Source organism: Typopeltis vanoorti, chromosome 3 (genome assembly GCF_054136105.1).
Source record: "Typopeltis vanoorti isolate ZY-2024b chromosome 3, IOZ_Tvanoo_1.0, whole genome shotgun sequence".
NCBI classification, from domain to species: domain Eukaryota; kingdom Metazoa; phylum Arthropoda; class Arachnida; order Uropygi; family Thelyphonidae; genus Typopeltis; species Typopeltis vanoorti.
Window position 1 is genome coordinate 122,342,210 of NC_143551.1, and position 26,305 is coordinate 122,368,514.

Below are 26,305 nucleotides of genomic sequence, written 5' to 3' on the forward strand. Positions count from 1 at the left end.
TGTACGTATTTATATGTGAATATAATGCTAAACACTTGCACTACAGTTTAGGTTTTAAAATACTACTTTGGGTGACAGAGAATTAAACCTTAAAAACTTGGAACAGCATATTCACACAACACTTATGAGAGTGAATAAGCAGCAGCATCTACTTGCAATGTGAATGTTTTAAGTTATTACTAGACATATACCTAAAATGAATGTATATAATTTCTTGTCATTTCTACATCAAATAAAATTAATTTATTATATATTTACATACTGATTATGGTTCATAATCAAAATATAAAATTCAACTGTAAATACATTTGTATTTACCTTGGATGTGAGATCACGATGAAATACTCCTCTTGAGTGAAGATAGCACATTCCTCTGGCAATATCTAGTGAGAGTTTAATACGAATTGACCATGGAAGTTCTATATTTTTATTTAACAACAGTTGATCCAGGCTTCCGTTATTCATATACTGCAACAGATATAAATGAAATCAATTATTGCTTATGTGTGTGTAATTCAAAATATGTAGGTAAATTCCATGGGAGTAGAAAGAATGTATGATAATCCCATTACACACAAGGGTGGTGCAAAGATTGATGTGTGTATCAACCTAATCAGTATCTCGAGAGTGGTGATGAAGATTTTGGAAAAGTTTATAAAAACTCACATATAGAAATGGGTTAATGCAGAATCTATACTTTGCTATGAACAGCATGGGTTTACTACGGAAAAGTCATGTTTGAGTAGCTTGCTCACATTTTATGATAATATTATAAGGGAGTTAAACAAGGGATACTTGTTTAACTTCATTGTAATGTAATATTTTTGGACTTTGTTAAGGCCTTTGAAAGGACACAGCATGGAAGGGTTGCACATAAGTTGCAGGATATGGGAGGGGATTATAAACTATTAGCTTGGATAAGAAGATGGCTGACCGACATATCAAAAAGTGGTGTATAGGTGTGAGTTTGCAAGATTTAAGGTAACCAGTGGTGTACTAAAGGAATCAGTCTTTGGTCGATTGTTATTCATTCTTTTAAAGTAATAACATTAGAAAGGATCTATGTGACATACAGTTTATAATTGATTTGATTAAGTCGCTGATGATGCAAAGACAGACAAGGTAATCAGGAATATGACTGACATGCAGAATGATTTGAAATAGGCTGGAATTGTAGGCATGTGAAAATACTGTCAATGTAAAGTTATGCATTTTGGTATAATGAGATTATCCAAGGGCATAATACATATATTCCCATAATCCCATCAACATATTATATTGATGGGATTATGTGAGAAGAAACTGATCAGGTTAGGAATCTTGGAGTTTTAGTAGATAGGAAGGTGAAGTTCAGGGACCCTATTTCAAAAAAGAATACAAATACAACTCAGTGGATAACTGTAAATGCTGAAATGAACATTGACATACAGACAAGGAAATCATTTTGCCTCTTTATAAGGCCATGATACCTTGCCTAGACTACTGTGCACAGATCTGGTATTTTCTTTTCTGAAGTGATGCAAATACAGAACACTAGTGCAAAGGAGAATGTTCAAGATGATATCAGGACTATGAAATGTAGATTATGAGGCCGATTGAGACTTTGTGGACTGAGATAATAGCAAATAGGAGAAAGAATGAGCGATATGATAAGCGATCTACATTTGAAAGGGTCATACAGGATACCAATAGATCACCTTCTCCCAGCACTATTCATCTCAACCTTCCCAACTATACTATTTAACTCCGTTCGACCCAAGGGTGGCGTCTGTGCATATATCCACTCTGACATACCCTGCCAGAGAGCACCTAACCTATAATCGCCCAACTGTGACCTTCTTTGGCTGAAAATATTCCCCCCCCCCTCACTCAGTCAAATTCATCTGCTATCTCTATTGCTCTCCTAATAGCACCAACCACTCTGAGCTCTTTCATTTCCTCTCCTTAAAAGTTGATTTTCTCCAGTCCCAATCTCCTAACAGTGAAATCATCCTCCTGGGTGATTTTAATGTCCAAAACACCAACTGGCTTTCCTCCTCCAGTTATACATATCCTGCAGGCAGAGATGCTGAAACATCTGCCATCACTAATGACCTTACACAAATTGTTCAAAACCTGACCAGAATACCAGATAACCCGAACCACTCCCCAAATATCCTAGATCTCTTCCTTACCAATGACTCCAAATACGCAGTGAATGTAGTAAGCCACCTGGGTAATTCTGACCGCAACCCTGTGCTCATCTCTTTCCCCCATGCAACAATGCTTACACAGTCACTCCACACAAAAGAGTAGTTTGGCACTACAACAGTGCCAAATGGGACAGCCTCCAAGACTACTATGCTTCATTCCCATGGTTGAGTTATTGTTTCCGGTCTTCCAGTCCAAACATATGCACCGAATGTATCACCAAAATAATCCTCGCTGGCATGAAAACATACATTCCCTACACTACTCTGAACTACTGTACCCTATCTAAACCCTGGTTCTCCAAAAGATGTGCCAAGGCCATACAAATGAAAAACAGGCACAACTGGCTCAAATGAAGAACCCCATCCTCCTTCAATGCCTATACTGAAGCCTGAAACAGATGCATGAAAATTATCAATGATTCTAAAACAGAATTTGAATGGGCAAAAAGAAGGAAGTTTGCAGCCTGTCCAAATGGCAGCCATGCCTTTTGGTCTCTTGCCAAGGCAATTGGTCGTAAGTTTTGACCTACACTATTCCCATTCCCTATCATACCCAGATAGCTCAACTGCAACATCACCCACAGAAAAAGCTAACCTCCTGGCTTCACACTTTTGCCTCCAATGCACATATAACTGACAATGGCAAATGCCCTCCAGTCATTCCAACTGCCCAACATACATTTCCCCCTGTATCCTTTTGCCAAAAAAAAATCATAAACCTGTTGTCTAAATTAGACGCAAAAAAGTCTCCTGGACCTGATGGCATTCCTTCAATTGTCCTGAAGGTCTGTGCACCAGAACCGACTACTATCCTATGCCGTCTGTACATACTCTCTTACTCCACTGGTATATATACCAAAGCCTGGAAACTGGCCTATATTCAACCAATTCCTAAAAAGGATGACAAATCACTAACATCTAACTACCACCTATCTCACTCACTTCAGTCCTATCCAAAGCAATGGAGAAAACCATCAACTCCTACTCTACCTTGAAGGTACCTAGCTGTTAAGTGACACGAAGTTGCACATTCCGTCAATGCCGATCAACAGGAGCTCTACTCTCATACATCACCCATCACTAGACAAATGCCATGGAAAAATTTGGCAAATCCCAAGTAATTGCACTTGATATCTCTAAAGCCTTTGACTGGGGTCTGGCACAAAGGCTTACTAGGCAAACTCCCATCATTTGGACTGTCTCAGGATTTCTGCAGATGGATTGCCAGCTTCCTGTCTGGATGCACACTATGTGTGATAGTAGATGGCTCCCTATCCTATTACCATCCAACTAATGCTGGGGTTCCACAAGGTTCAGTTCTCTCACCAACCTTCTTCCTTCTATATATTAGTGACCTACTTCAGTTCACATCCAACCCAATACACAGTTATGCAGATGACAGCACATTGCACTCCTCTCTTTCATACTCTACACAACTCACTTCAACCACCACTGCCCTTAACTCTGACCTCCAAGCCATCCTCCAATGGGGCTCAGATAACCTCATCAACTTCGACGATAGTAAAACCCAGTTACGTCTTATTTCTCACAAAAAAAGAACAATTTTTCCCCAGCACTATTTTTGATAACACTCAAATTCCCAGACAAGATGAGATTTCTCTTCTTGGAATTACCCTGACATCAAGCCTCTCCTGGCATAAACACATCACAACCATTGCATCCTCAGCTTCCAAAAAACTAGGTTTTCTCTTTTTCTCAAGACGTTATTTCACCTCTAAACAGCTGTTACCCTTATACAAATCACATATCTGCACAGCTATCAAATACCGCTCTCACATTTGGAATGGGGACTCCTAAAAGCTTCCTCAAAATGCTTGCCTCAATACAGAGGAGAGCAATTAGACTGGTAAATGATCCATCTCTTACCAACTCACCCCCCCCCCCACTTTCAACAGACATTTAGTCTCTGAAGTTTGTATATTCTACAAATATTTTCATGGAAAATGTTAATCTGAAACAGCATCAATAATTTCCCCACTCTGTACTAAGTCCAGTGGAACACGTACAGCTGCCGTCCAACATCCTTTCACAGTACACCTCGAAACCCACAGAACAAGTTTCTTTTCCTCCTCCTCCTCCATCCCGGCTACTGTGGAACAGACTTCCACCTGACTGATTTCCCAAGGAATACAACATACAGGCTTTTAAATCAAATGTAAACAAGTTTCTCCTTTCCCAACCCACTGCCCATGTATGGTACTAACGTGCTATAGGTTGACCAGCCAACCTCTCGTATATGGGCCCAACATAAAAGAGATGGAATTTTTCATTTCATGGAGGCGGGGAGAGGATGAGAGGGTAGATATCCATGGAAGTTAAGAATGAATTCAGTCAAGAAAGAGGTGAGAACTAGATTTTCTTTAATATGTGCAACACACACACACACACACACACACACACACACACACACACACACACACACACACACACACACACACACACACACACACACAGTGGTGGCAATCTAGTTTAATTTGGTCAGAAGCCCAAAATGCTGTTATTCAAATTCAGGCCAATCCGAGCTGCTTATGTATGCTGAATTATGATAAAGTCTGATCAGATTGACAGAATAGGCAGAAGAAAAGAGTTTATTACCAATATTTTGTTACAAGTTGCGGAGGCATTATCAAGATTAGAGCTGACACACAAAATAGAATTTAGATATAATAGAAAATAGAAAATAGAAGCAAAATATTCACTCCAGTGTCCTGACAGTGCCCTTTGGGTGCAGTCAGGGGTGGCTAGTTTTGTTGATGTTTTAGGCAGAGAACGAGTCTTCCAAATCTTTAGCAATTTTTGCAGCCAAATTTATGTTAAGAGTGTTATGCAGAACATATGCTGATGTCGTGACGTGTTCTTTTGACGTTCGAATCCGCCATCTTGCTAAACGTCACTTTCATAAAATAAAGGAAAACTAATTGCAAATTAATCACTGATCTAAGGGTAGAGAAATTTCTATTATACTGCGCCACTCTATCCTTAGATAAGTCTATATGAATTAGTAGGATTAATTCAAAATTAGTTAGCAGTCTTTTCACTCATTCAGGCCGATGGTATTTATTTTCTTTCCTTCTGGGATTCCCGCTAGATCCGAATTTTTGTGAACGGTGCAGTAAAAAGAAATTCAGGTAAACACAATATTTAAATTAACAAACAAAACATTTAATATATGGTTATATAACAATTACATAAATTCCACTTCTAAATATGACAAACAAGTCAAGTTAGCATATCAAGTCAAGTCATTCATATTAATCAAATCTTTCAAACTTTCTCAAACAAATTCACAGTTTCAGAATCACAAAGTTTCTTTACTCAAATTATTACAATAGAATTTCTTATTTATTCAGTTTCCATGTATCTCTCAGCTACACTCTACGATTAACTCATAACAGGCACTAACCACGGTAGATATCACTTCAATGTCTATATTTTCAACTCTCAGCCTCGATGGTAAGCTACAGTTAATGTTAGAAACAGTGCAACGGAACTAATACTTAAATCTGCATACACTGAAATAAACTAATATGACTGTCCTTACCAGAAATAATCTTCAGTACTTCCAATATTTTGTGAGCACACTTTCAAATTGTATTTATCACACTTGCGAAACACTAAATAACTAAAATATTACTAATCGCGCTTCAAAAATCCAGATAACAACTATAAGGTACATTAATTATTCTTATTTATCATTCATCAACTAGTTTAACTCCGTACAATTCCCTTTCATGGTAGTACAGAAATAAGTCGTAATTGTAGACTGACTGGATTTATTCAGTATTCTAATCTTTAAATGTCCAGTTCTCTAATTATCCGATTACGGCAATAATTTCTTTTTATTACTACGGCTGGTTTTGCTTTCAGCCAATATAAGATTCACTTATATAAAAAAATATCTACTCAACTCCTATCCTTAGGAATCTTTTAATTACTTCTACTTCTTTAGTTTACTTCCTTGCTACCTTATAGTTCCCAAAGTTCCATTCCGACTCCCTTACTACGTATATATTTTCTCTTCTCATTCTGTCCACGCTCCCTTCACATGCGCTTGTTTATTTCACGCGCCTCTATGACAACCGATAAACGTAAACATTCTCGCAAATGTTACATTAGGCTATACAACTACATTGAGTTATTACATAATATTAAGCTTTCACAAAAAGAATAAATAGAATGATCGCATTTCAATAAATGCGCAGTTAAACTACAAATATAAGTTCTTACAATATTGACAAAATAATAAATAAAACAGCTTAATAATATTTAATACAGAATCTATTTACCATTAAAACATTTCTTTGATTAAGCAATTAAATATTTGACATAATTAAGGTAGTTATATGATATCAATTACAATTTATGTTATTTACATCAAATAATATTTACAAATATAGTTCTTGTGACGGAAAGTCATGTTGGATTCTGAATCAAACAACATTTATTCTATTTTCTACATAATTAGAATCCAACACTGATTCCCAGAATAGGCTATTGCTTCTGAAGCGAAGAGGTTTGTATGGTAACATCCCCCCCCCCCCCCCCCCCCCCACTTTGCTGCATGAAGAGTGTCAAGCATAATGTGCACTACTGTTTTGTTTTTACTTATACTAATTCATAAATATACAGTTTTGATGTTCTTTGATTTTGCTTATGCACACAGTCAGTATGTTATTTGGGTGAGAATTAATTACACTAGTTTGAATATTTCACTCACTTATTCAATTCTGTACTGTGTGCCTTTATGTCAAACTGCTGATTGCTTTAACCGCAGGGCCGGTTTTATCATTAGACAACCCTAGGCAATTGCCTAGGGGTACTAAGACTTGTGTACGTGTGCTTGTGTGGGTATGACAAAATATATACAGAGAGACAATGTATAGGGGCGCCTAAATTTTCTTTGCCTAGTGGCACCAGATACTCTAGGACTGGCCCTGTCTAACTGATATCTCAAAAACTGGAAGCAAAACATTAACAATATTTCTTCTTTTACCTGGTATGTTGTGATATGATATTGAATCTTCAAAGTCAAAGTGTGTTGGTTATATATAGTACTTTTTTGAGAATGGTATGGCATCCTTTTATATTGATGGTGACAGTGACATACACATTTATCTAGAATACAAAACAAAGAGTATCGGTACCACAAAAAAGCACTGTTTTTTATATGTATATAGAATACAGTTGACTCTCACTACAGCAAACTTGTAGCAGCCACTAGAATAGTTTGTCATAATAGACGATTTGCCATAGAGAATTTCTTTTATGGCAGCATATATGATATGCTGTCCTAAAATAAGATATATACCTAAAAATAAGATATACAGATAGTTCTCACTTTACGAATTCCCACTTTACAAATTTTTTGGATCGGAAATTTTATTTTAAATTGTGCATGGCGAAGGTGATTAGGGGCATGTACAGGGAATTACGCAGTATGTAATGTCGTAATGATCGGTTAGAATGAGCCTCAGTCACTCACAAGCCTAAGTGACGTGAGTGCGTTATTTGTAGTTTTCTTCAATTACGCCCGATTTTTTATTTTGTTTTCTTTTCAACTATAACCCTTTCACTTTTTCCAACAATGTCAAAAAGAAGCAACAGTGCAAAACCAGAAAATGAGCAAAAGAAATTAAGAAAAACAAACTCAAGCAATCTTAGGTATGGCTAACCAGTTGCAAATGGAAGTTTCGGAAGATGATGTTAATGAGTTGCTTCAATCTCACTATGGAATTCTCACCCAATGATCTCTTTTAATTAGAGGAATGAGAAAGAAACAATGAAGAAGAAAAAAAAAAAACAAAGAAGATAACGAATATGAAGCTCCAACTTAAAAGGACCAGAAGAAGCATTTAAATGACTCAAAAACTCGAGCAATCTCTGAATCACAAGATTCAGACTTTGAATGATTTAGTAAATTTTCCTATGAAATGAAGAATGCTTCTGCTTGCTATCGAGCTATTTTAAACAAAAAGAAGCAAAAGTCAACAAAGCAGATAGCACTTGAGGCCTTCTTTGAAAAGAATGATGCACTTGTTGAAAGTTTTTCCACTTGGTTATACTATAAATTAAAGATACCAAGAAATTAAATACTTGGTTTAATCCTTTATCCAAGTGTAAGCAAACAAGTTTGCACCTGAACTATTTTCAGGACCGGGGCAACTCGTGGTAAAGGTGGTATATGACTTCACATCACTTGCCTTAGTATCCCATAATGCAAAGCACATATTCTTGCGGACAAGAATAATGCTATTCATTATGGGAAGGGTTACTACCCAGACCAATTTATGGAGGTCTCATCAGTGGGAGCCAGACCCATAGATGACACCAAGGTTGAAGTAATGCAGAAGTCATATTTTCATATACGAGTTGCCAAAAGGTGCACACTTTATTATTAAAATACTCTGGATTAGAGATAGTTACTTGCTGAAAGTTTTTCTGCTTGGTTATACTATAAATTAAAGATACCAAGAAAACCACCTGTATCACGAGTTTGCGCCTGAAAATAGTTCAGGTGCAAACTTGTTTGCTTACACTTGGATAAAGGATTAAGCCAAGTATTTAATTTCTTGGTATCTTTAATTTATAGCATAACCAAGTGGAAAAACTTTCAAGAAGTAACTCTCTAATCTAGAGTATTTTAATAATAAGGTTCACCACCTTTTGGCAACTTGTATATGAAAATATGACTTCTGCATTACTTTAACTTTGGTATCATCTCTGGGTCTGGCTCCCACTGATGAGACCTCAATAAATGTCGAAACCGGCCTAGATAGTAACCCTTCCCATAATGCATAGCATTATACATGCCTGCAAGGATATGTGCTTTGCATTATGGGATACTAAGGCAAGTGATGGGAAGTCACAAAACCTTTACCACGAGTTGCCCCAGTCCTGAATATAGTTCATTTGCAAACTAAATTGTTTGCTTACACTTGGATAGAGGATTAAACCAAGTATTTAATTTCTTGGTATCTTTAATTTAAAGATACACCGAAGCTTCCTAATATATCTCCTACTACCTAGATGACTGGCGATTCATGCGATGATATAGCATTATTTCTAAGGCAAATAAAGTCCCGTTTTACAAATTCCCAATTTATGAATGGCCACCAGGAGCCAATTAATTCGTAAAGGTGGGAACTACCTGTATACCTCATATATAAGATATCTTATTTTTATTTTTTGTGGTGTGCATGTGTGCAGGGTGGAATTTATTAATAAGCTAGACAAGCTACAGCTTAGTGCTTTCAAAAAAAAGCTATTACACTTAAATTTACTGAGTAGAGAGGGAGAGGGTCTCTTAAAAGTTATAGCTTAGGGCCACTGCAGTCCTAAATGAGGTCCTGCATGTGTGTGTGTGTGTGTGTGTGTGTGTGTGTTTGTTTGGGGGGGGGGATATGAAAAAGTTGAGAAATACTGCTCCAGATGAAAGCATTAGCAACTTGCAAGGTGTTGAATGATCCAGTCTAACACTATAATGAGACCAGGCAATGCTAGGTGGTTGAGAATTCTCTTCATCTGATATATTCTTGTAGATATACTTATACGTTGATTATACATAGCTTTTAATTTTTAAGAAATGACAATGTATACTAGAATATTAATTAAAACTTTAATCAATACCTTCCTATATTTTGGCAATGTTATATTGCCATCTTCAGGGATAACAAAATGATATGTGCACACAAGCACTAACAATAAGCAAATGAGGCTGAAGAAAGGCAACTGAAGTCAGTCAAAGGTGTCCCCTAGCAGGCTAAATTGGGTTGTCTTGACTGTTGGGCTGATGTTCTTAGAATGCAAGCTTCTCAAATTTGGGGCGGTCTCATGCACCCAAATTTTGAAGTTTTTTCCCAGTCTCAGCTCTGAAAAATTTCCCAAACTTCAACAAATATTTGTGTCAAAATATAAGTGACTTTTAATAAGTCATTCACAATCAAATCAGTTTCTAATCCATTATTTCATTTCCTTGCACACTGCTCAACGAATGTATTATACCTTAGTGACAATAAGATTAGGCATTCTATGACTATGTGAGTAAGTAAGTGGAAATAATAAATTGACGTGAATGAGTAAAATAAAACCTTGATAAGAGAAGGCTCATAAATTTACAATGTAAACCATAATTAAATTACATCATTAAATAATTAAGCATTCAAAATTACATTATTTATCACCCCACAGATATTCCTTTTGTGTAACTGGTAATTAATTTACGGAATTAACAATGCATATAAAGTATATTAATTAAAGATAACTTTAATGAATCACTTCTATATTTCGGCAATGTCACATTGCCATCTTCAGGAACATAAAGATATGGTATGTGCACTAAGGAACTAACAAAGCAAATGAGGAAGAAAGTTAGGAACAAAATTAGTTTCTTACTTTCTTCCTCATTTGCTTTGTTAGTTCCTTAGTGCACATACCATATCTTTATGTTCCTGAAGATGGCAATGTGACATTGCCGAAATATAGAAGTGATTCATTAAAGTTATCTTTAATTAATATACTTTATATGCATTGTTAATTCCATAAATTAATTACCAGTTATGTCTAACCAACGTATAAGTCTTACTACTAGATTCCTTTTGTGTGTGTGTGGGGGGGGGGGGGGGGGTTAATGGAAAGTGGACAAAAAGGGGTTAACTTGCAAATTTGTGGAAAAGGGAGGGTCAAAGAGAATATCAAAGGGAAAGTCAGAAAATTGAATGAATAATCAGTAACATATTATTAACAGAATAATTATCTGCACGAAATGCATCATTCATTTTGCTTAGTATATTGTTACAAACTTTTTCTTTATTTAGTAAACATACTGATATACAAAGCTTTAGCAAACTCATTTGACAGACTTTTTTTCAATTATAAGATAAGCTAATGGCTCAAAGCTATTCTGTGGGCAGATGTGTAATTTGAAGCTCCTTTAAAATAGGTGATTTTTTTTTAAATTTATTTATTGAGCATCTTTTAGATTAGTTAGCAATTTTTACTATATTATTGTGGTTTTTACTATTTTTATTGCATTCAGTATATTTGTTAATATCTTAAGATTTAGTGTTAAATTAGGACTGTTTTTAAAAAATGGCATTAAAACCAAGCAGAACAAGAGAGCAGCATCAAAATAAGGATAACAGTGTGGAATACGGTAAAGCAGTGACTCTCAAAATATGGGGCATGCCCCCTTTTTTTGGGGGGGGGGGCACGAAGAAAGCAAAAAAAGTGGAAATCAAAGGAAAAACTACTTTACTGAAACAAAAGCATTCAATGAAACTATTTATTGACACAAAAACAATATAAAAACAAAAACATAAAATACACTCTGAAAATAAAATAATAAAATCCACTGTATTGAATAAACTAGTTATGCTTACGGGAACATATCAATATTGCAAATTATACTGAGAAACTAATTAAAACTAAACAATAACAATGAATCTAAAAATTAATGGCTTCCATGGCACTGTGTTGCAGAGCAAAGCTTTTCATATGATGGTGATACCTTGGAAATTGACACTTTAGTTCTTCAATATTTAACTGAGATCTATATTTTGTTTTTAAGGCAGCCACTGCAAAAAACCAGATTTCACAAAGATAAGATGTTGGAAATGGCAACAGTGCATGAAAAGCTGTTGACTTTAGTGCAGAAAATTCATCATCAACACTAGCCTAAAATCCAAACAGTGATTTATATGCAAATTGTCTTTTGATTTCGTCGCTTGACGTGAAGACCATAAATTGTTCCTCTTCTTCAATTGAGAAATCATCAGGGGTAATTTGAAATGGGTTTCTAACTCACTTGTACGTTGCCATTATGTTATCACTGGTTATAACACAGTTTCTAAAATTCTTTGTCAACAATGTTAAATGATTTTCAATAGTTGCAAATAAAACTTTGATGTGTTGCTCTTCTGCCTTATAGGTTTTGATAAATTCAACCACATTTGCACACATTTCTAATTTTTGTTGCTTTACCTTTTTTGTTCCATAACTAGTTTTTTTTATAAAAAGCATTAACTTTGTCACTCATCTCTAAGTGTATTTTGTGTATTTTCTTGGAGTTGCAGGTTTAATATATTTAGTTTCTCAAATATGTCCACCAAGTAGTTCAATTTCATCACAAATAAGTGGTCTCTAAACTTCTCTGCTTCTTTGTGATTTTCCTCTTCCAAGAAGATTGCTATTTCATCTCTTAATTCATAAACACATTGTAATTAGAGAAGTTGGTAAGAACCCACATATAGAAATGGGTGGACATACAAGATGTACTTTGAAAGCAATAACATAAGTTTACTAAAGGGAAGTCATGTCAGAGCAATTTTCTCATATTTTATAATAATGTTACTGGAGAGATGAATCAAGGGAATGGATACACTATGATACTGTAGGGCTTTGCATTCGATAGGATACCACATGAAAAGCTGTTGCATAAACCACAGAAAATGGTATTGGAATATAAACTATCAGCTTGGATAAGTGGGTGGCTGACAGACATGTAACAAAAAGTGATATATGGGAGATGCAAATCTGCCAGATTTAAGGTGCCTGACCAGTGGTGTACTACAGGGATCAGTCCTTGGACCACTGTTGTTTAATCTGTACATTAATGATATTGGAAAGGGGATGACAAGAGAACATCAGTTGTTTGCTGATGATGCAGAGATAAGCAGGGCAATCAGAGATGCTACTGATACATAGCATCTTCAGGACGATTTCAATAGGCTAGAAGTGTGGGCAAATGATAATGGCTATCAATTCAAATGTCAGTAAGTATAAAGTTATGCAGTATAATATAATGTCATATCCAACAGCATATTACATTGGTTGAATTATGCTTGGAATAAATGACAAAGCTAGTGATCTTGGAGTTATGGTGGATAGCAAACTGAAATTCCAAGGTCACATAACAAAAATTGCAAATGCAATTCAGAGGATAATTGCAATGTTGAAACAAACATTGACATTTTTGTTTGTAAGGATATGGAAGGCATTTTGCCTCTTTGCAAGGCCTTCATACAACTGCACCTGGACTAATATGTACAGATTTGGTCTCCTGGATTCCAAAGGGATAAAGAAACTGTGGAAAGGCTGCAAAGAAGGGTTACAATAATGATATTGGGATTATGGGATGTAGATTACAAGGATAGCATACTGGAGACTTAATGGATTGTATACAGCACTCAGAAAGGATTAAAACAGAATTTAATACTTCCTATATATTTCGTCTCAGTAAATGAGACATCTTCAGGGATTACAAAAAAACTAATGTAACATCAAAAACAAATAGCACACAATATTAAGCCCAACCACGTGGGTGACACTAAAGTCCTATCTAGGTGGAGTGCCCTCTAAGGGCGGTTGTAGGTGGCCTGGAATGTAAAGTGGGACCTCTGGTGATAAGCGTTTCCCAAATCTTAGGAAGCCTAATGCAACCATATTTGTTGAGATTTGGTTGATTCCTGAGAGCTGCTGTTGATTCTAAGACTTCTTCTTATTGTGCTATCTTCTATCGAAGGTCAGCGACCATCTTGGCAAACAAACTGCGCTCTTGTGCTAATCTGAGCAGTTGTGCACTGCTCTTTCCTGTCCACGTCTTGATGTTGTCAAACCATGATATTCTTTTTCTTCCTCTAGTTCCTTTGCCATCAATTCTTCCTACCAAAATAGTTTGTAGAAGTTGGTATTTGCTGTTTCTCATGATGTGTCCAAGATATGATGTTTTTCGTTTCTTGATTATTTGTACAAGATGTTTAGCTTTGCCAATGGATTTTAAGACATCTTCATTGGTAATTTTTCCTGTCCATGATAACTTTAGCATTCTTCTGTATATCCACATCTCAAAGGCTTCGATTTTCTTGATGGTTGTCGCCTTCAATGTCCATGTTTCAACTCCATAGAGCAGAACAGACCATACGTAGCATTTCAGCATTCGGCATCTGACTTCCATGTTTAGGTCTTTATTGCAGAATAGTGTTCTCATTTTCATGAAGGACTGCCGTGCAACTTCAATCCTTGTCTTTATATCTATTTCTGGATCCCACCGTTCATTAAGCCAGCAACCAAGATATTTATATCTTGACACTTGATCAATATTTTTCCCATTGAGTGTCAGTTTCATTGATGAGGCTGGATGTTTGCTGATGATCATGTATTTTGTCTTGTTGATGTTTATATTTATTCCCATTCTTTGGCTTTCTATGTATACTCTGTCAACGAGTTTTTGGAGATCCATAATGTTATCTGCAATTAGCACGGTGTCATCTGCATATCGTAGGTTGTTAACAATCTTTCCATTTATTGCGATTCCCTCTGGACATTCTTCCAATGCTTTTTTAAAGATTACCTCTGCATATATGTTGAACAGGAGTGGTGAGAGCACACATCCTTGTCTCACTCCTCTTTTGATGTTAATATCACTGGTGGTAATGTTGTCTAATTGAACGGTAGCTGACTGATTCCAATACAGATTTGTTATTAGTCTTATGTCTTGTTCGTCTAGCCTTATTTGTTGAAGGATTTCTATTAGGTTGGTGTGTCTGACTTTGTCGAATGCTTTTTCAAAATCTATGAAACACATAAAGACAGATTTCTGTTTTTCTATGCATTTTTGTATCAATATTTGGGTACAGAAAAGGGCCTCTCTATTATACCAAAACCATTCCGAAAGCAGAATTGTGTTTCACTTAGAGTTTCTTCACTTTTTCTATAAATGCGATTCTGAATTACTTTCAAAAATATTTTTAATGTTTGGCTCATTAGACTAATAAGTCTGAAGTCACCACAGGAATTCGCTTTGGGTTTCTTTGGGATAGTGATAAATGTAGATTTGAGCCAATCTGATGGAAATTCATCACTTTCATATATTTTATTAAATAGTTTTTCAAGAAGTTTGATGTTATCTGGTTCGATTAATTTTAAAAATTCTGTTTGCACACCATCTGGTCCACTGGCTTTTCCTGTTTTACTTGTTTGTATAGCATTCTCTATTTCGCATTTCATGATTGCTGGTCCTTGAATGTTATCTTTTATATTTATAGGCTTCTGTCTAGTATCATTGAAAAGTTCTGTTACATATTTTATCCAAATCTGTGCTTATTCTCTTCTTCTAGAACTATTTTTCCATTTTCGTCTCTTAGAGACACTATTTGCTTTTTCCTCAGTTTTCCGGAAATTTCATTGATTTTCTTATACAGATTGAAATTATCATGTTGTTTCTGAAGCAGTTCAATTTCAGTACATAAATTTTTCATCCAATTTTCCTTGGCTTCTTTTATTTTTTTCTTGATGATGTTATGTGTTTCTGTATACCTGGCTAGGTCTTTGTTTTTATACATTCTTCTTGTATCAATAAGAGAAAGAATCTCATCTGTCATCCATTCCTGTTGTTTTATATTATTCACATAACCTACTTCTTTAATACTTGTTGTTACGATGGCATTCTTTAAGCTATTCCAAAGAGATTCCACACTTTTATTTTCTTCTATGTTAATCTGTTGTAATCGCAGGTTAAGCTGTGTCTTGGCACTTTTATTTATGTTCGGGTCTTTCAGTTTTTCTACATCAATTTTCTTTTCTTCTTTTGTGATTTTTTAGCTGATTTTAATCTAAGACGTACTTCTGCAACTATGGGATTGTGGTCTGATGAGATATCTGCTCCAGGATAAGTCTTTGCACTCTTTATACTACTGTGGAATCTTTTATTTATCAGTATATAATCAATTTGATTTCTGACAATATTATGTTGGTTATCTTGAGGCGATTTCCAAGTGTACAGTCTTCTGGGTGGAAGTTTAAACCAGGTATTTGCTATTGTTAGATCTTCTTCCTAAGACTCGTATTTTTAATTTTTTTAAGACTAGTATCTCTTTTTTGAATTTGCTATGGTGGAGTATGGTGGTTTTTTCCATGAGATCCTGTGGGTTGTATCCAAGACATGGTCAGCCAAGCCTGAATGACCACAGTTGTGTTTGCGGATGTATGACTTATGTTCCTCCAGGCGGATAGTGGCTGATCTGCCTGTCTGTCCAAAGTATGCCAGTTTACATGAACAGGGCTTTATAGACTCCAGGCACTGAGAGAGGAGGGAGCTGATCTTTTGTAGAGCAGATAAGGGTAGCAAGTTTACGGTGGGGCTTAAATGCTGTGTGTGTAGGTTGTACTTTTTTAAAATCTTGGCTATTTTTTCGGATGTGCCACGGATGTAGAGTATGGTGACGGCATTTCTAAACTCTTTCTGAAGAGAAGACCGAGGAGAGGGGGAGGACCTGATTATTTTTTTAATACTGTGATCATTGTAGCCTTTGGAGAGGAAAGTGTTGTGTATGTGGTCAAGCTCAGTTGTAAGGGCAGTTCCACTGGAACAAAGATTCTGGGCTCTTTTGGTAAGAGTTTTAATAATGCCATATTGTTGAGCGGGGTGGTGGTGGGAGAGTTTGTGAATGTATCTGCCTGTGTGTGTGTGTGGGGGGGGTTCTATATACAGTGAAGGAAAGTGTACCGTTGGGAAGGCGTGTAACTAAGGTGTCTAGGAAGGGTAAACAATTGTTCTTTTCCTTTTCCATTGTAAACTGGATTCTTGGATGTAGGCTGTTGAGGTGACTGAGGCAAGAGTCTAATGTGTCTGGGCCATGAGGCCAAATAGAGAACACATTGTCTACATATCTTAGCCAGACAGAAGGTTTGAGAGGGGCTGAGTCTATGGCTCGTTTTTCAAATTCTTCCATATCAAAATTGGCAAGAGGGGGTGAGAGGGGGGGGGAATCCATGGAAGTTCCCTCTATCTGCTCGTAGATTTTGTTCTTCCAAGAAAAATAAGCAGAATCGATGGCAAAGGAAAAGAGATCTAAAATGTCAGACGGAAAAACGTTTTTTAAGAGTGTTAACGTACCAATTAAGGGAATATTGGTAAACAATGAGGAGATGACAAAGCTTACTAACATGTCTGTGTTATTTAAGGTTAGATTTTCTATGAGGGTTTTAAAATGGGTAGAGTTTTTTATATAGGATGTGGAAAGTCCAGTGAGGGGGGGGGGGGGTCAGAGAGCTGGTCAGCTGTTTTGACAGCTTGTAGCAAGGTGCGTTAGTGGCATCTACTATAGGTCTTAGTGGGGAATTAGGTTTATGGATTTTTGGTAAACCATATATTGGGGGGGGGGGACGAAAGGTTTGATTTTTTTTCCATTTTCCGAAGGCCAGGAAGACACTTTAAGTAAATTTTTTAATTTTTTAACTTATGTTTTTGTGGGGTTGTATTCTAGTGGGGTGTGGGTAGAGCAATCTCAGAGGATAATCACCATTTTCCGATTGTATTCAGTGGTATTACCCTTATCTGCTCTGGTGATGACGATACTTTTTTCTTTTCGTAATTTCATGAGAGCAGTGCGTTGGGCAGATGATAAATTACTTTTTGTAGGCAGAGATTGGGCGAGGATGTTGGTAACATCAGACTTGATGTCATTTGCTATCTCTGGCGCTAAGCGACAGATACCACGTTCGACATGGTACATCACATCAAGCACCGCCACTTCTTTAGGAGTAGACTTAAATGCTGTGAGGACATCATATTGGAGGCTTAATGGATTGTATACAGCACTCAGAAAGGATTAAAACAGAATTTAATACTTCCTATATATTTCGTCTCAGTAAATGAGACATCTTCAGGGATTACAAAAAAACTAATGTAACATCAAAAACAATAAGCCTCTACACACGGATTACAAGGATAGACTAGGAGCATGTGGACTGCAGACCCTGGAAGACAGAACAAATAGAGGTGATATGATGGAGGTCTATAAACATTTTATGAGAGGACATAATAAGATATCGGTTGATAAAATGTTTCACTGTATAGAAGGTAGAGGATTGGGGGGGGGGGGAATCCACAGAAGTTAGGTTTGTATGTTGTTAAGAAAGGGTTAAGAGCTAGATTTTTTCCTCATAGAACCGTGAGTGAGTGGAACAGTTTGCCTGCTGAAGCAGTGAGTATATCTAGTGTGAATGATTTTAAGAGAAAGTATGACAGCTGGAGTGGGTGATGTATGGCCTCCCTTGATGAGTCCCTGACTCCCTTGGGGTGTAATAATAATAATGTGTCCAAAGTTGCAAACTTTTTCTTCATTTAGTAAGCATACTCATATGCTAAGCCCTAGCATACTCATTTGACAGAAATTTTCTCAATTACAGGACGACATCATCTTTTCTGACTGCTCTTGGAAAAATACTGATATACAAAAGAAATAATATTTTTTCATGAACAGCAGGGAGAATGCATTTCAAAAAGTAGTAATGAAGAATACTCAGATGGTTCTTCCATAAAAGAGGTTCAGAATATTTTAAACAGAGTAACAAATTCTGTTGGTTCCATGGACAAAAAAAGAATTATTCTACTCCTTTACCTGTGGATTAAAAAGCAAAATGCGACCATGATAAGTTGGGTTGTTTGGTATCATGGCCATAACTGAGGTTATGAGGCCAGTGTTATTATACTTGATATGTATGTTCCAGGCAATTTGCAATTTTTACTAGATGAAAAAGTAATAACCCACAGGTGGAAAAATCCAGTCACCTATGTATAACTAAGCTTCAGATGAGAAGCCCTTATAAAGGTTTCTTCATTCCTAGATGAACTGAAATTCAGGTTTTTCTAAACAGAGGCTACTATCATAACTGACTGAGATATGGGGGGGCGCGCGCTCTTATGATGGAGAATACAAGTCAAGGTGAATGGGTCAGGATAACCTGTAACCTTGAATTTAGGACATTCTCAAAAGTGGAAAAAAAAATCTATTATAATGAACATTTTCAAGCTTCTCACAGGTGCACAGAGGGGAGGGATGAGTACAGGTTCATAATCTTGAAGATGACACTGAAGACAAATAATAAAATGACAGATATAGATATTTATAAATAACATATTGCTATGTTTGTTGTATAGGAATTGAAATTTGAAGTGAAAATTTTACTTCAAATTTCACATCTCATCATTTATTCAAATTGAGATTAAAGAAATCATCCCACTACTAAAATTCTTATTAAAAAGAAAAAAGAGAGTTTGTAAAAATATTGAAATTATTCTACTCCAAAAAATTCAGCATGAAGTGATACTTAACTTTCGTGTTGGAATAAAATTCTAATTTTTATACATATTTACTCAATTACTTTGAGTAAAAAAATATATAAGTGTTTCAAAAATAAAATGCCGAGAGAGAGAGAGAGAGAGGGGGGGGTGGAAAATATGGTAGCAAAATGGGCCAAACCACCTTTATATGTAATCCTTCTCAATGAAAGAGGAACACCAATAATGAGGAAAAATATTACTTCAACAAAATTAATATTGTTTAACTGTAAAAAATGGTTTAATATTGCAATAATGATATGGGCATTTTGGAGTTAGCGCAGAACCATATTCTATGACATTTTACAAAAAAGTTAGCTTACCTCAGTCAGGGCATGTAATTGACCTTCATGAACACAGACTCCCATAAACCTAAAATAAAATGAATTGTAATTTTTTAAAGTCTTTATAAAGATCCTTAATATACAGCATGCTATAAAATTACTACCAATAACAGAATGATGTATTTCATAAATTAACAGAGATATATTAATGGATTTTCAATCACTGAAGTTGAGTAGTATTCAACAGATGTCATATGAACTCATTGTCCCATAAACATAAAGACTGTTCTTTATCAATCACCAGGTGTTTTACAACATGCCCAGTGAAAGAAAATCCAAAGTAAAAATTATTTGTCAGTGCAACTCAGTCACCAACATTTTATACTATATGTACCTCCAAAAAGAATCTGTCAAATCTCTAACCTAAGAAGCCATGGCTTCCAATTTATTTGTCTAGAAACAATCTTGCATAAAGTTATGAGACTCCACCATGATGGAAGAGGTCTCCTTCCAGCATGATATCCAATAGATTGCATAATTTTGCAACATAGGTATGCTATTCCTCTTCCACAGAGAAGAACTGCTCAATTATAAAATCTGAAGTAAGGATACACCACAACTAACTATCGTGTTCTTATTCGATTACAGAAACTGTGTCAGTGTATACCATTAAAAATATAGCCTGAGAGAGAGCAATATGCTTAAAAATGTAATGTTATCAATTGTTGTTGATGTTTTCAGTGTGAATGTTCCGACTAGGCTTGTTATTTGCTTGTAACTCTTGCGCCAAGTAGTCTTCTGTGCACATTATGCACCCATTTGCAGATTAAGCTGGCTGGGAGCTCCTCCTGGTAAAATTTACAGGGCCCCTAAAAAAGTGTTTATATATATATATATATATATATATATATATATATATATATATATAATTTGTCATGTTGTACCATCATTTTTTATTTTTTCATGTAGTACTGTCATATCCTGTACACCCCTTGAGGGTACATGGCAGGAATTTGATGATGATGATGATGATGATATATAAATAAAGATATATATATGTATATGCTACAAAGAGAACTAGGGCTTCACTATAACAAAAAATTAAATACACACATGTGATTTAATATTTTCATTTCAAAATACTGCAATAAATTTTTCTTTATAATATCAGATATAAAATATATAAAAATTAAAATTACAACAAAATAATAAAATATTTTAAGAAAAAAAGAAATAAATATATTTAAGTTTGAGTAAAAAGTTAAATAAATTTTTACCTCTATTTTTCTCTAGGACATTCATCAATTATTCATCATCAATTAAATAACATCAACATATAGATGATATTTAATACTTCTTGTTCTATATACAATAGTGCTATACAGTTTAACCTTTCTTCTGACATTACACCTCAGGCAGTTTTTTTAACCCTTTTTTAAGACAGAGAAAGATCTTTCTCCTGATGAATTGGAAATAGGAATAATCAAAAAAAAAATTTTTAAATAATTTCTACACTTGGAAATGTTGATGCTCAAGGTCTCCTTAAAGCTCGAGGGTCCCTGGGAGCTGCCAAGTCTGATACCCACTTGATCCCCCTCTGCATGCCACATGAAACACAGCTTGTGACTAGCTCAATGAATGGATTAATGAAGAAGAATCACACAAGGGCTATGAACTTCAGTGGATTCAAGTAGGGGCAAATATTCTGGGTGTACTAGGTGTGCAGTGGACATCCACAGACTAGCAATATCAGTGATATTATATTTTTACATTTATTTCCATTATAGACTCCCCTAATTGTTTCCTTGCATCATGTGATTCCTAAAATTAAATAAAATATACTAATCCTTCATGAAGAGACTTTTTGACACTTAAACTTTGCATCACACTCTCATTTATAGTCAGGGAGTGCAGTCAAATACATACACCTTTGAGCACTTTGTGCAGCGGGTCAAATTCTTAGTGTTCCAGTGGTTTTAACCACCCAGAAGACGAGACAGAGTGAGCACTGAAACAATAGCACCTAGTGGCTGTGATTGGTTATTGTGTCTGACGCATGCATGCAGTATAATCTGCAGGGGAGAAGTGCTTTTCCATTAAGTATGTTGTTCAAATTGTCTCTAATTACACTAATTACCCTAAATATAGTAAACAGGTGTTAAATGTCTGTTTACTGTATTTAGTGATAAAAAAAGCGACTTGTTTTTCTTATTTTTGCAGAATAGCATCTGTTGAGGAAAGTTTTTTTGACAGTGTAGGAACATTCTTATTCTAGTCTTTAAAAACAACAGACATAGTAGAAATTTATCTATTTCTGAATAAAAATGAATACTTCTGTGTATTTTATAAAAGGGTTTTCGCATTTCCCTCCAGTTGGTGAGAGTGAACTAAATCAAAGAACTAAAAGCAATCTCTCCACCAGCAGAGATCTTTGAAATGACATCTTGGAGGAGTGAATAAGGCTATAAAACATCTCAAGAACAACAAGAGTTCTGGAGATGACAATATAATAAGTGAGATGCTAAAATATGGTGGAGAATCAGTTGTAAAAAAAATGCATAAACTATGTAATGAAATATGGAGATCAGAGTATGCCCCGAAGAGTGGAAAAAATCGGTCTCGGTTGTTCTTCATAAGAAAGGCAGTCCTTAAATGCACCAATTACAGAACTATTGCATTAATGAGTCATCTTGGCAAAGTGCTGATGAAAATGCACTGAAGGGTCATATGGAGGCACGTCTTCCTGATGAGCAAGCCGGATTTCGAAAAGATCGAAGTACAGTGCAAAAATACTCACACTAATACTAATAGCAGAGAAAGCTCAAAGAAAGAACAAAAAAAATAAACTGCTGTTTTGTGGACTTCTAAAAAGCATTTGATAATATTGACCAAAATATAACATGGGCTGTCTTGGAACCCTATGGTGTGGACAATAAATTGATCTGCTTGCTGAAAGATATAAACAGCCAAGCACAAGCAAAAATCAGGATAGCAGGTGTGACTGGAGACTGGTTTGCCACTAGTCAAGGCACAAGACAAGGGGACCCAATATCACCAATCATCTTCATCACACATCTGGGAAGAACACTAGATAAGATTAAAGAAGAAGGTGGAGGCATTTCAATAAATGGCATGAGAATAAACTACCTCTGCTTTGCAGATGACATCGTCCTGATTGAAGAAGCCTCAGCAAGGCTGGAACGGACATTGCAAACACTATACACGAAGGAAAAAGATATCGACTAAATGTCAACTTTGAAAAAACTAAAACAATGATATTTGGACAACACGAGTTACTGAACAGAGTTACCATAGACAGATTTCAACTGGAAAATGTGGAACACTTCACCTATCTTGGATGCCACATGACGCATGACTTGAACCCCCAAAAAGAGATAAAAATTAGAATAGCCAGAGCAACAACTATTTTAAAAGCCATGGACAAAATATGGAAGAGCCGAGCTATAAAGATGCAAACTAAACTGCACATTGTAGAAACCTGTATCTTCAGCAGCATGCTCTATGGATGTGAGGCCTGGGTACTCCTGAGAGAATCTGAAAAGAGGATATCAGCATTTGAGAGGAAGTGCTATAGAAAGATCTCGAGAATAAGCTGGATCCAGAAAGTGAACAATGAGGAAATCTACAGACGAATACAACTAAAAGAAAACCTGATCTAGAAAATAATTAAAAGGAAACTACGTCTCTTTCGCCATATATGTAAAATGAATGATGAGAGGAAAATAAAAATGCTGCTGTTTGGGATGATTGAAGGAAAGAACAAAAAAGGAAGACAAACAGAGGATGGAGCGATTACATTGTCAAATAGTGTGGAAACTCTATACACAAACTGAGTCATCTTGCACGAAATAGAATGCAATGGAAGAATCATATCAAGATGGCATCAGACACTTACGGGCATTGGACCCGTTGATGATGAGAGTGATTCATGAAGCAATTACCTAGGTTGTGACCAGCCATATGAAGACTTCTGTGAGGAAAAGATATATGTAGAATTACAAGGCTGGTGATTATGAAAGCTTATGAGACAGCTTGGAGCCATAGCATGGAATGGGGGTGTTAAGTGGAAAGAAGTAAATGCTGTGTGGGAACTGAACATAACATTGATGTGCAAATACATTCTGAAGGTGAAAGTGAATAAAGTAGGTATCAAATGGATGAATAAAGGGATTAAGCATGAAATTTGGAAGAAGAGGATACTGTGGAGGCAGCACAAGATGAATAATGATAACAATGAATTGAATGAGGAGTATAAAGAGCAGGCCAGAAAGATGACTTGGTAAGAATAGCAAAACTATGATATGAGCAGAAATGAGCAAATCGGGCAAAGAAAAACCCCAGAGAGTTTTTCATATATGTGGCAAGTAGAAGAAAAAATAATATGACAAGATGATGTTAATGGATGAAAATGGTAGAATGGTAACTGCTGCAGAAAACATCCTAATGAGGATGAAATAAGGGTATTTCATCCTCATTAGAGTGAAATTATGAAAAACTCATCCTCTCCTATGTCCTATGTAGAGGACATAGGAGAGGATGGCCTGATTGTGAGCAAGCAAGAGGTTTCTTCTAACTTTACAATTCTTTATGAGTTTCAGCTTGCAAAACAATTTTAGCCATTCTTTTCTTTTCTGTGCAATATTCTTCCAATTTTTAACTTTTAAAGTTGTTAGATCTTTTGTACATCATCAATCCATCTTTTTCTTGACCTAAGCAGGAGGTATATGAGGAAATAAATAAGCTTGATGTTAATAGGATAATATGATTTGATGGCATATCACCACATGTCTTAAGGGAATGTTCCAGGGAATTGGTAGTAGCACTGGCATGCCTGTTTAATAACAGTCTTAAAACACAAGTTCCAAGAGAGTGGAAAGAAGGTAATGTTCCACTGCATAAAGGTGATGATAAGGCTGTGACTACAAATTATAGGCCAATCTGTACAATCTGGTATATCTGAAGTTGTAGTTAAAGAACTGGAGAGATTGGTGAGAACTAGGATACAAGAGCGGGTTGATAACAGCAGTATTCTCTGTGGTTGTCAGCATGGATCTGTTAAAGGGAGATAACATTTTACTAAGTTACATATGTACTATTAAAAGGTGACAAAAGTCTTAGAGAAGGGAGATGCATATACAGTGGTATACTTAGATTTTGCAAAGGCCTTTGATAGACTGCCACACAACAAGCTGTTAAATGGGAAGGATTGGATAACAGACCAGTGAGTTGGTTCGGTGACTGGCTATCAGATAGTTGTATATGGGGGGGGGGGGGGGGGGGGTAGTGTCCCAAAGGAGGAGGGTAGCTAGTGGTGTGCTGCAGGGGGTCTGTATTAAAGCCACTTTTGTTCATTTTGCATATTAAGCTGTTTTCAGTCGATGCAAAATTGGGGAGAGTAATACAGAATCAAGCAAATATTTATGGCCTTACAAGAGGTCTCGAATAGATTGTATGAATGGACAGGTAAGTGGAACTGTCAGTTCAGTATTGCAAAGTGTAAGGTCTGAGGTCTGGAAAACCTTGAGTTCATAAGGCATACTTTTTTTTTTTTTTGTTTAACTTTAAAAAAAAAGTTCCTGCCCACACCCATACCATGTTATTTCATATTATGATTGCCAGTGTCACTGACCAGTTCATAAAAATGAACTATGTAACCCCACAGTTTGTAAGTTGAAGACTTACTGTACCATAATATATATATATATATATATATATATATAATGAAATGATAAAAATTTCTGCTTTATTTTCATAGTGCAGACAGAAATCATTTTCCTTTCAAGAAGAGAATTTCAATAATGCAGAAATGCAATATTTCTACCATAATATGCATATATTCATGAATCCTCTAACTTCTTAGAGGTATCATGCAATAATACCAATCATGTCCATAATGCTTCTAACAATATTTTCAAAGGAAGATTATGTAACACAAATTTCCTTAATTGCATAATATATTTGTTATAAAAGGTGATAAAAATATTTATTACCTAAGAATATTTGGGTGACAAAGTCTATTCATTAGCTGAACTTCACGAAGCATATTTGGTCGGTTGCTAGGATTCATGTTCATTTTCAGTACCATAACTTGACCAGTAGTGCGATGCGTCACCTAACAATGAAGAAGACAAAAAATGCAGTATAACTTGAAATGTTCACATTATCAGATTATTCTGTAAAAATAACGAATGAGCATCTATAAGTACAATGATGGTTTGATGCATAAAGATAAAAAATGCAGATAAAAAAAATGTCAATTTTTAAGCATTTTTGTATGCAAAGTTAATGTAATAATGTTAATTTAGGAATATTTTTTGGGTTATAATGGATGAATTTTATTATTATTATTAGTATTAGTACGGGCAATTCCAAAGAGTCCTTACACTCATCGAAGGAGGCCCTAACATCATGTCAAGAACAACTATTCAACATTCACACAGTATATCATATTTTGCCTTGAACTCATTTACAGTCATGGCACCCACAACAGACTCTGGCAGCTTATTCCATTCCTTCACCACTCTCCAAGTAAAAAACCTAGCTCTAACACCTTTGCTAACCACACTCTTGTTAGCTTCCATGGATGGCCCCTAGTCCACCCACCACCAGTCCTATTCTCAAAAATATCTTCTGAATTAATCTTATAGAAACCCTTCAGCTGGCCTGGTTGG

At 35.8% G+C, this 26,305-nt stretch overlaps 1 protein-coding gene across 4 annotated transcripts in view; it reads right to left on the reverse strand.

Moving 5' to 3' along the window:
• Positions 1 to 26,305, reverse strand: part of cdi (serine/threonine kinase) — a 276,437-nt gene that overhangs the window by 88,849 nt on the left and 161,283 nt on the right. For all 4 annotated transcript variants that reach the window (XM_090415955.1, XM_090415954.1, XM_090415953.1 and 1 more), the window contains 3 exons: positions 25,625 to 25,746; positions 19,653 to 19,701; positions 319 to 468 (listed from right to left, as the gene is read on the reverse strand). In XM_090415955.1, coding sequence (XP_090272081.1) covers positions 319 to 468; positions 19,653 to 19,701; positions 25,625 to 25,746 — 321 coding nt within the window. The remainder of the gene's footprint in view (positions 1 to 318; positions 469 to 19,652; positions 19,702 to 25,624; positions 25,747 to 26,305) is intronic.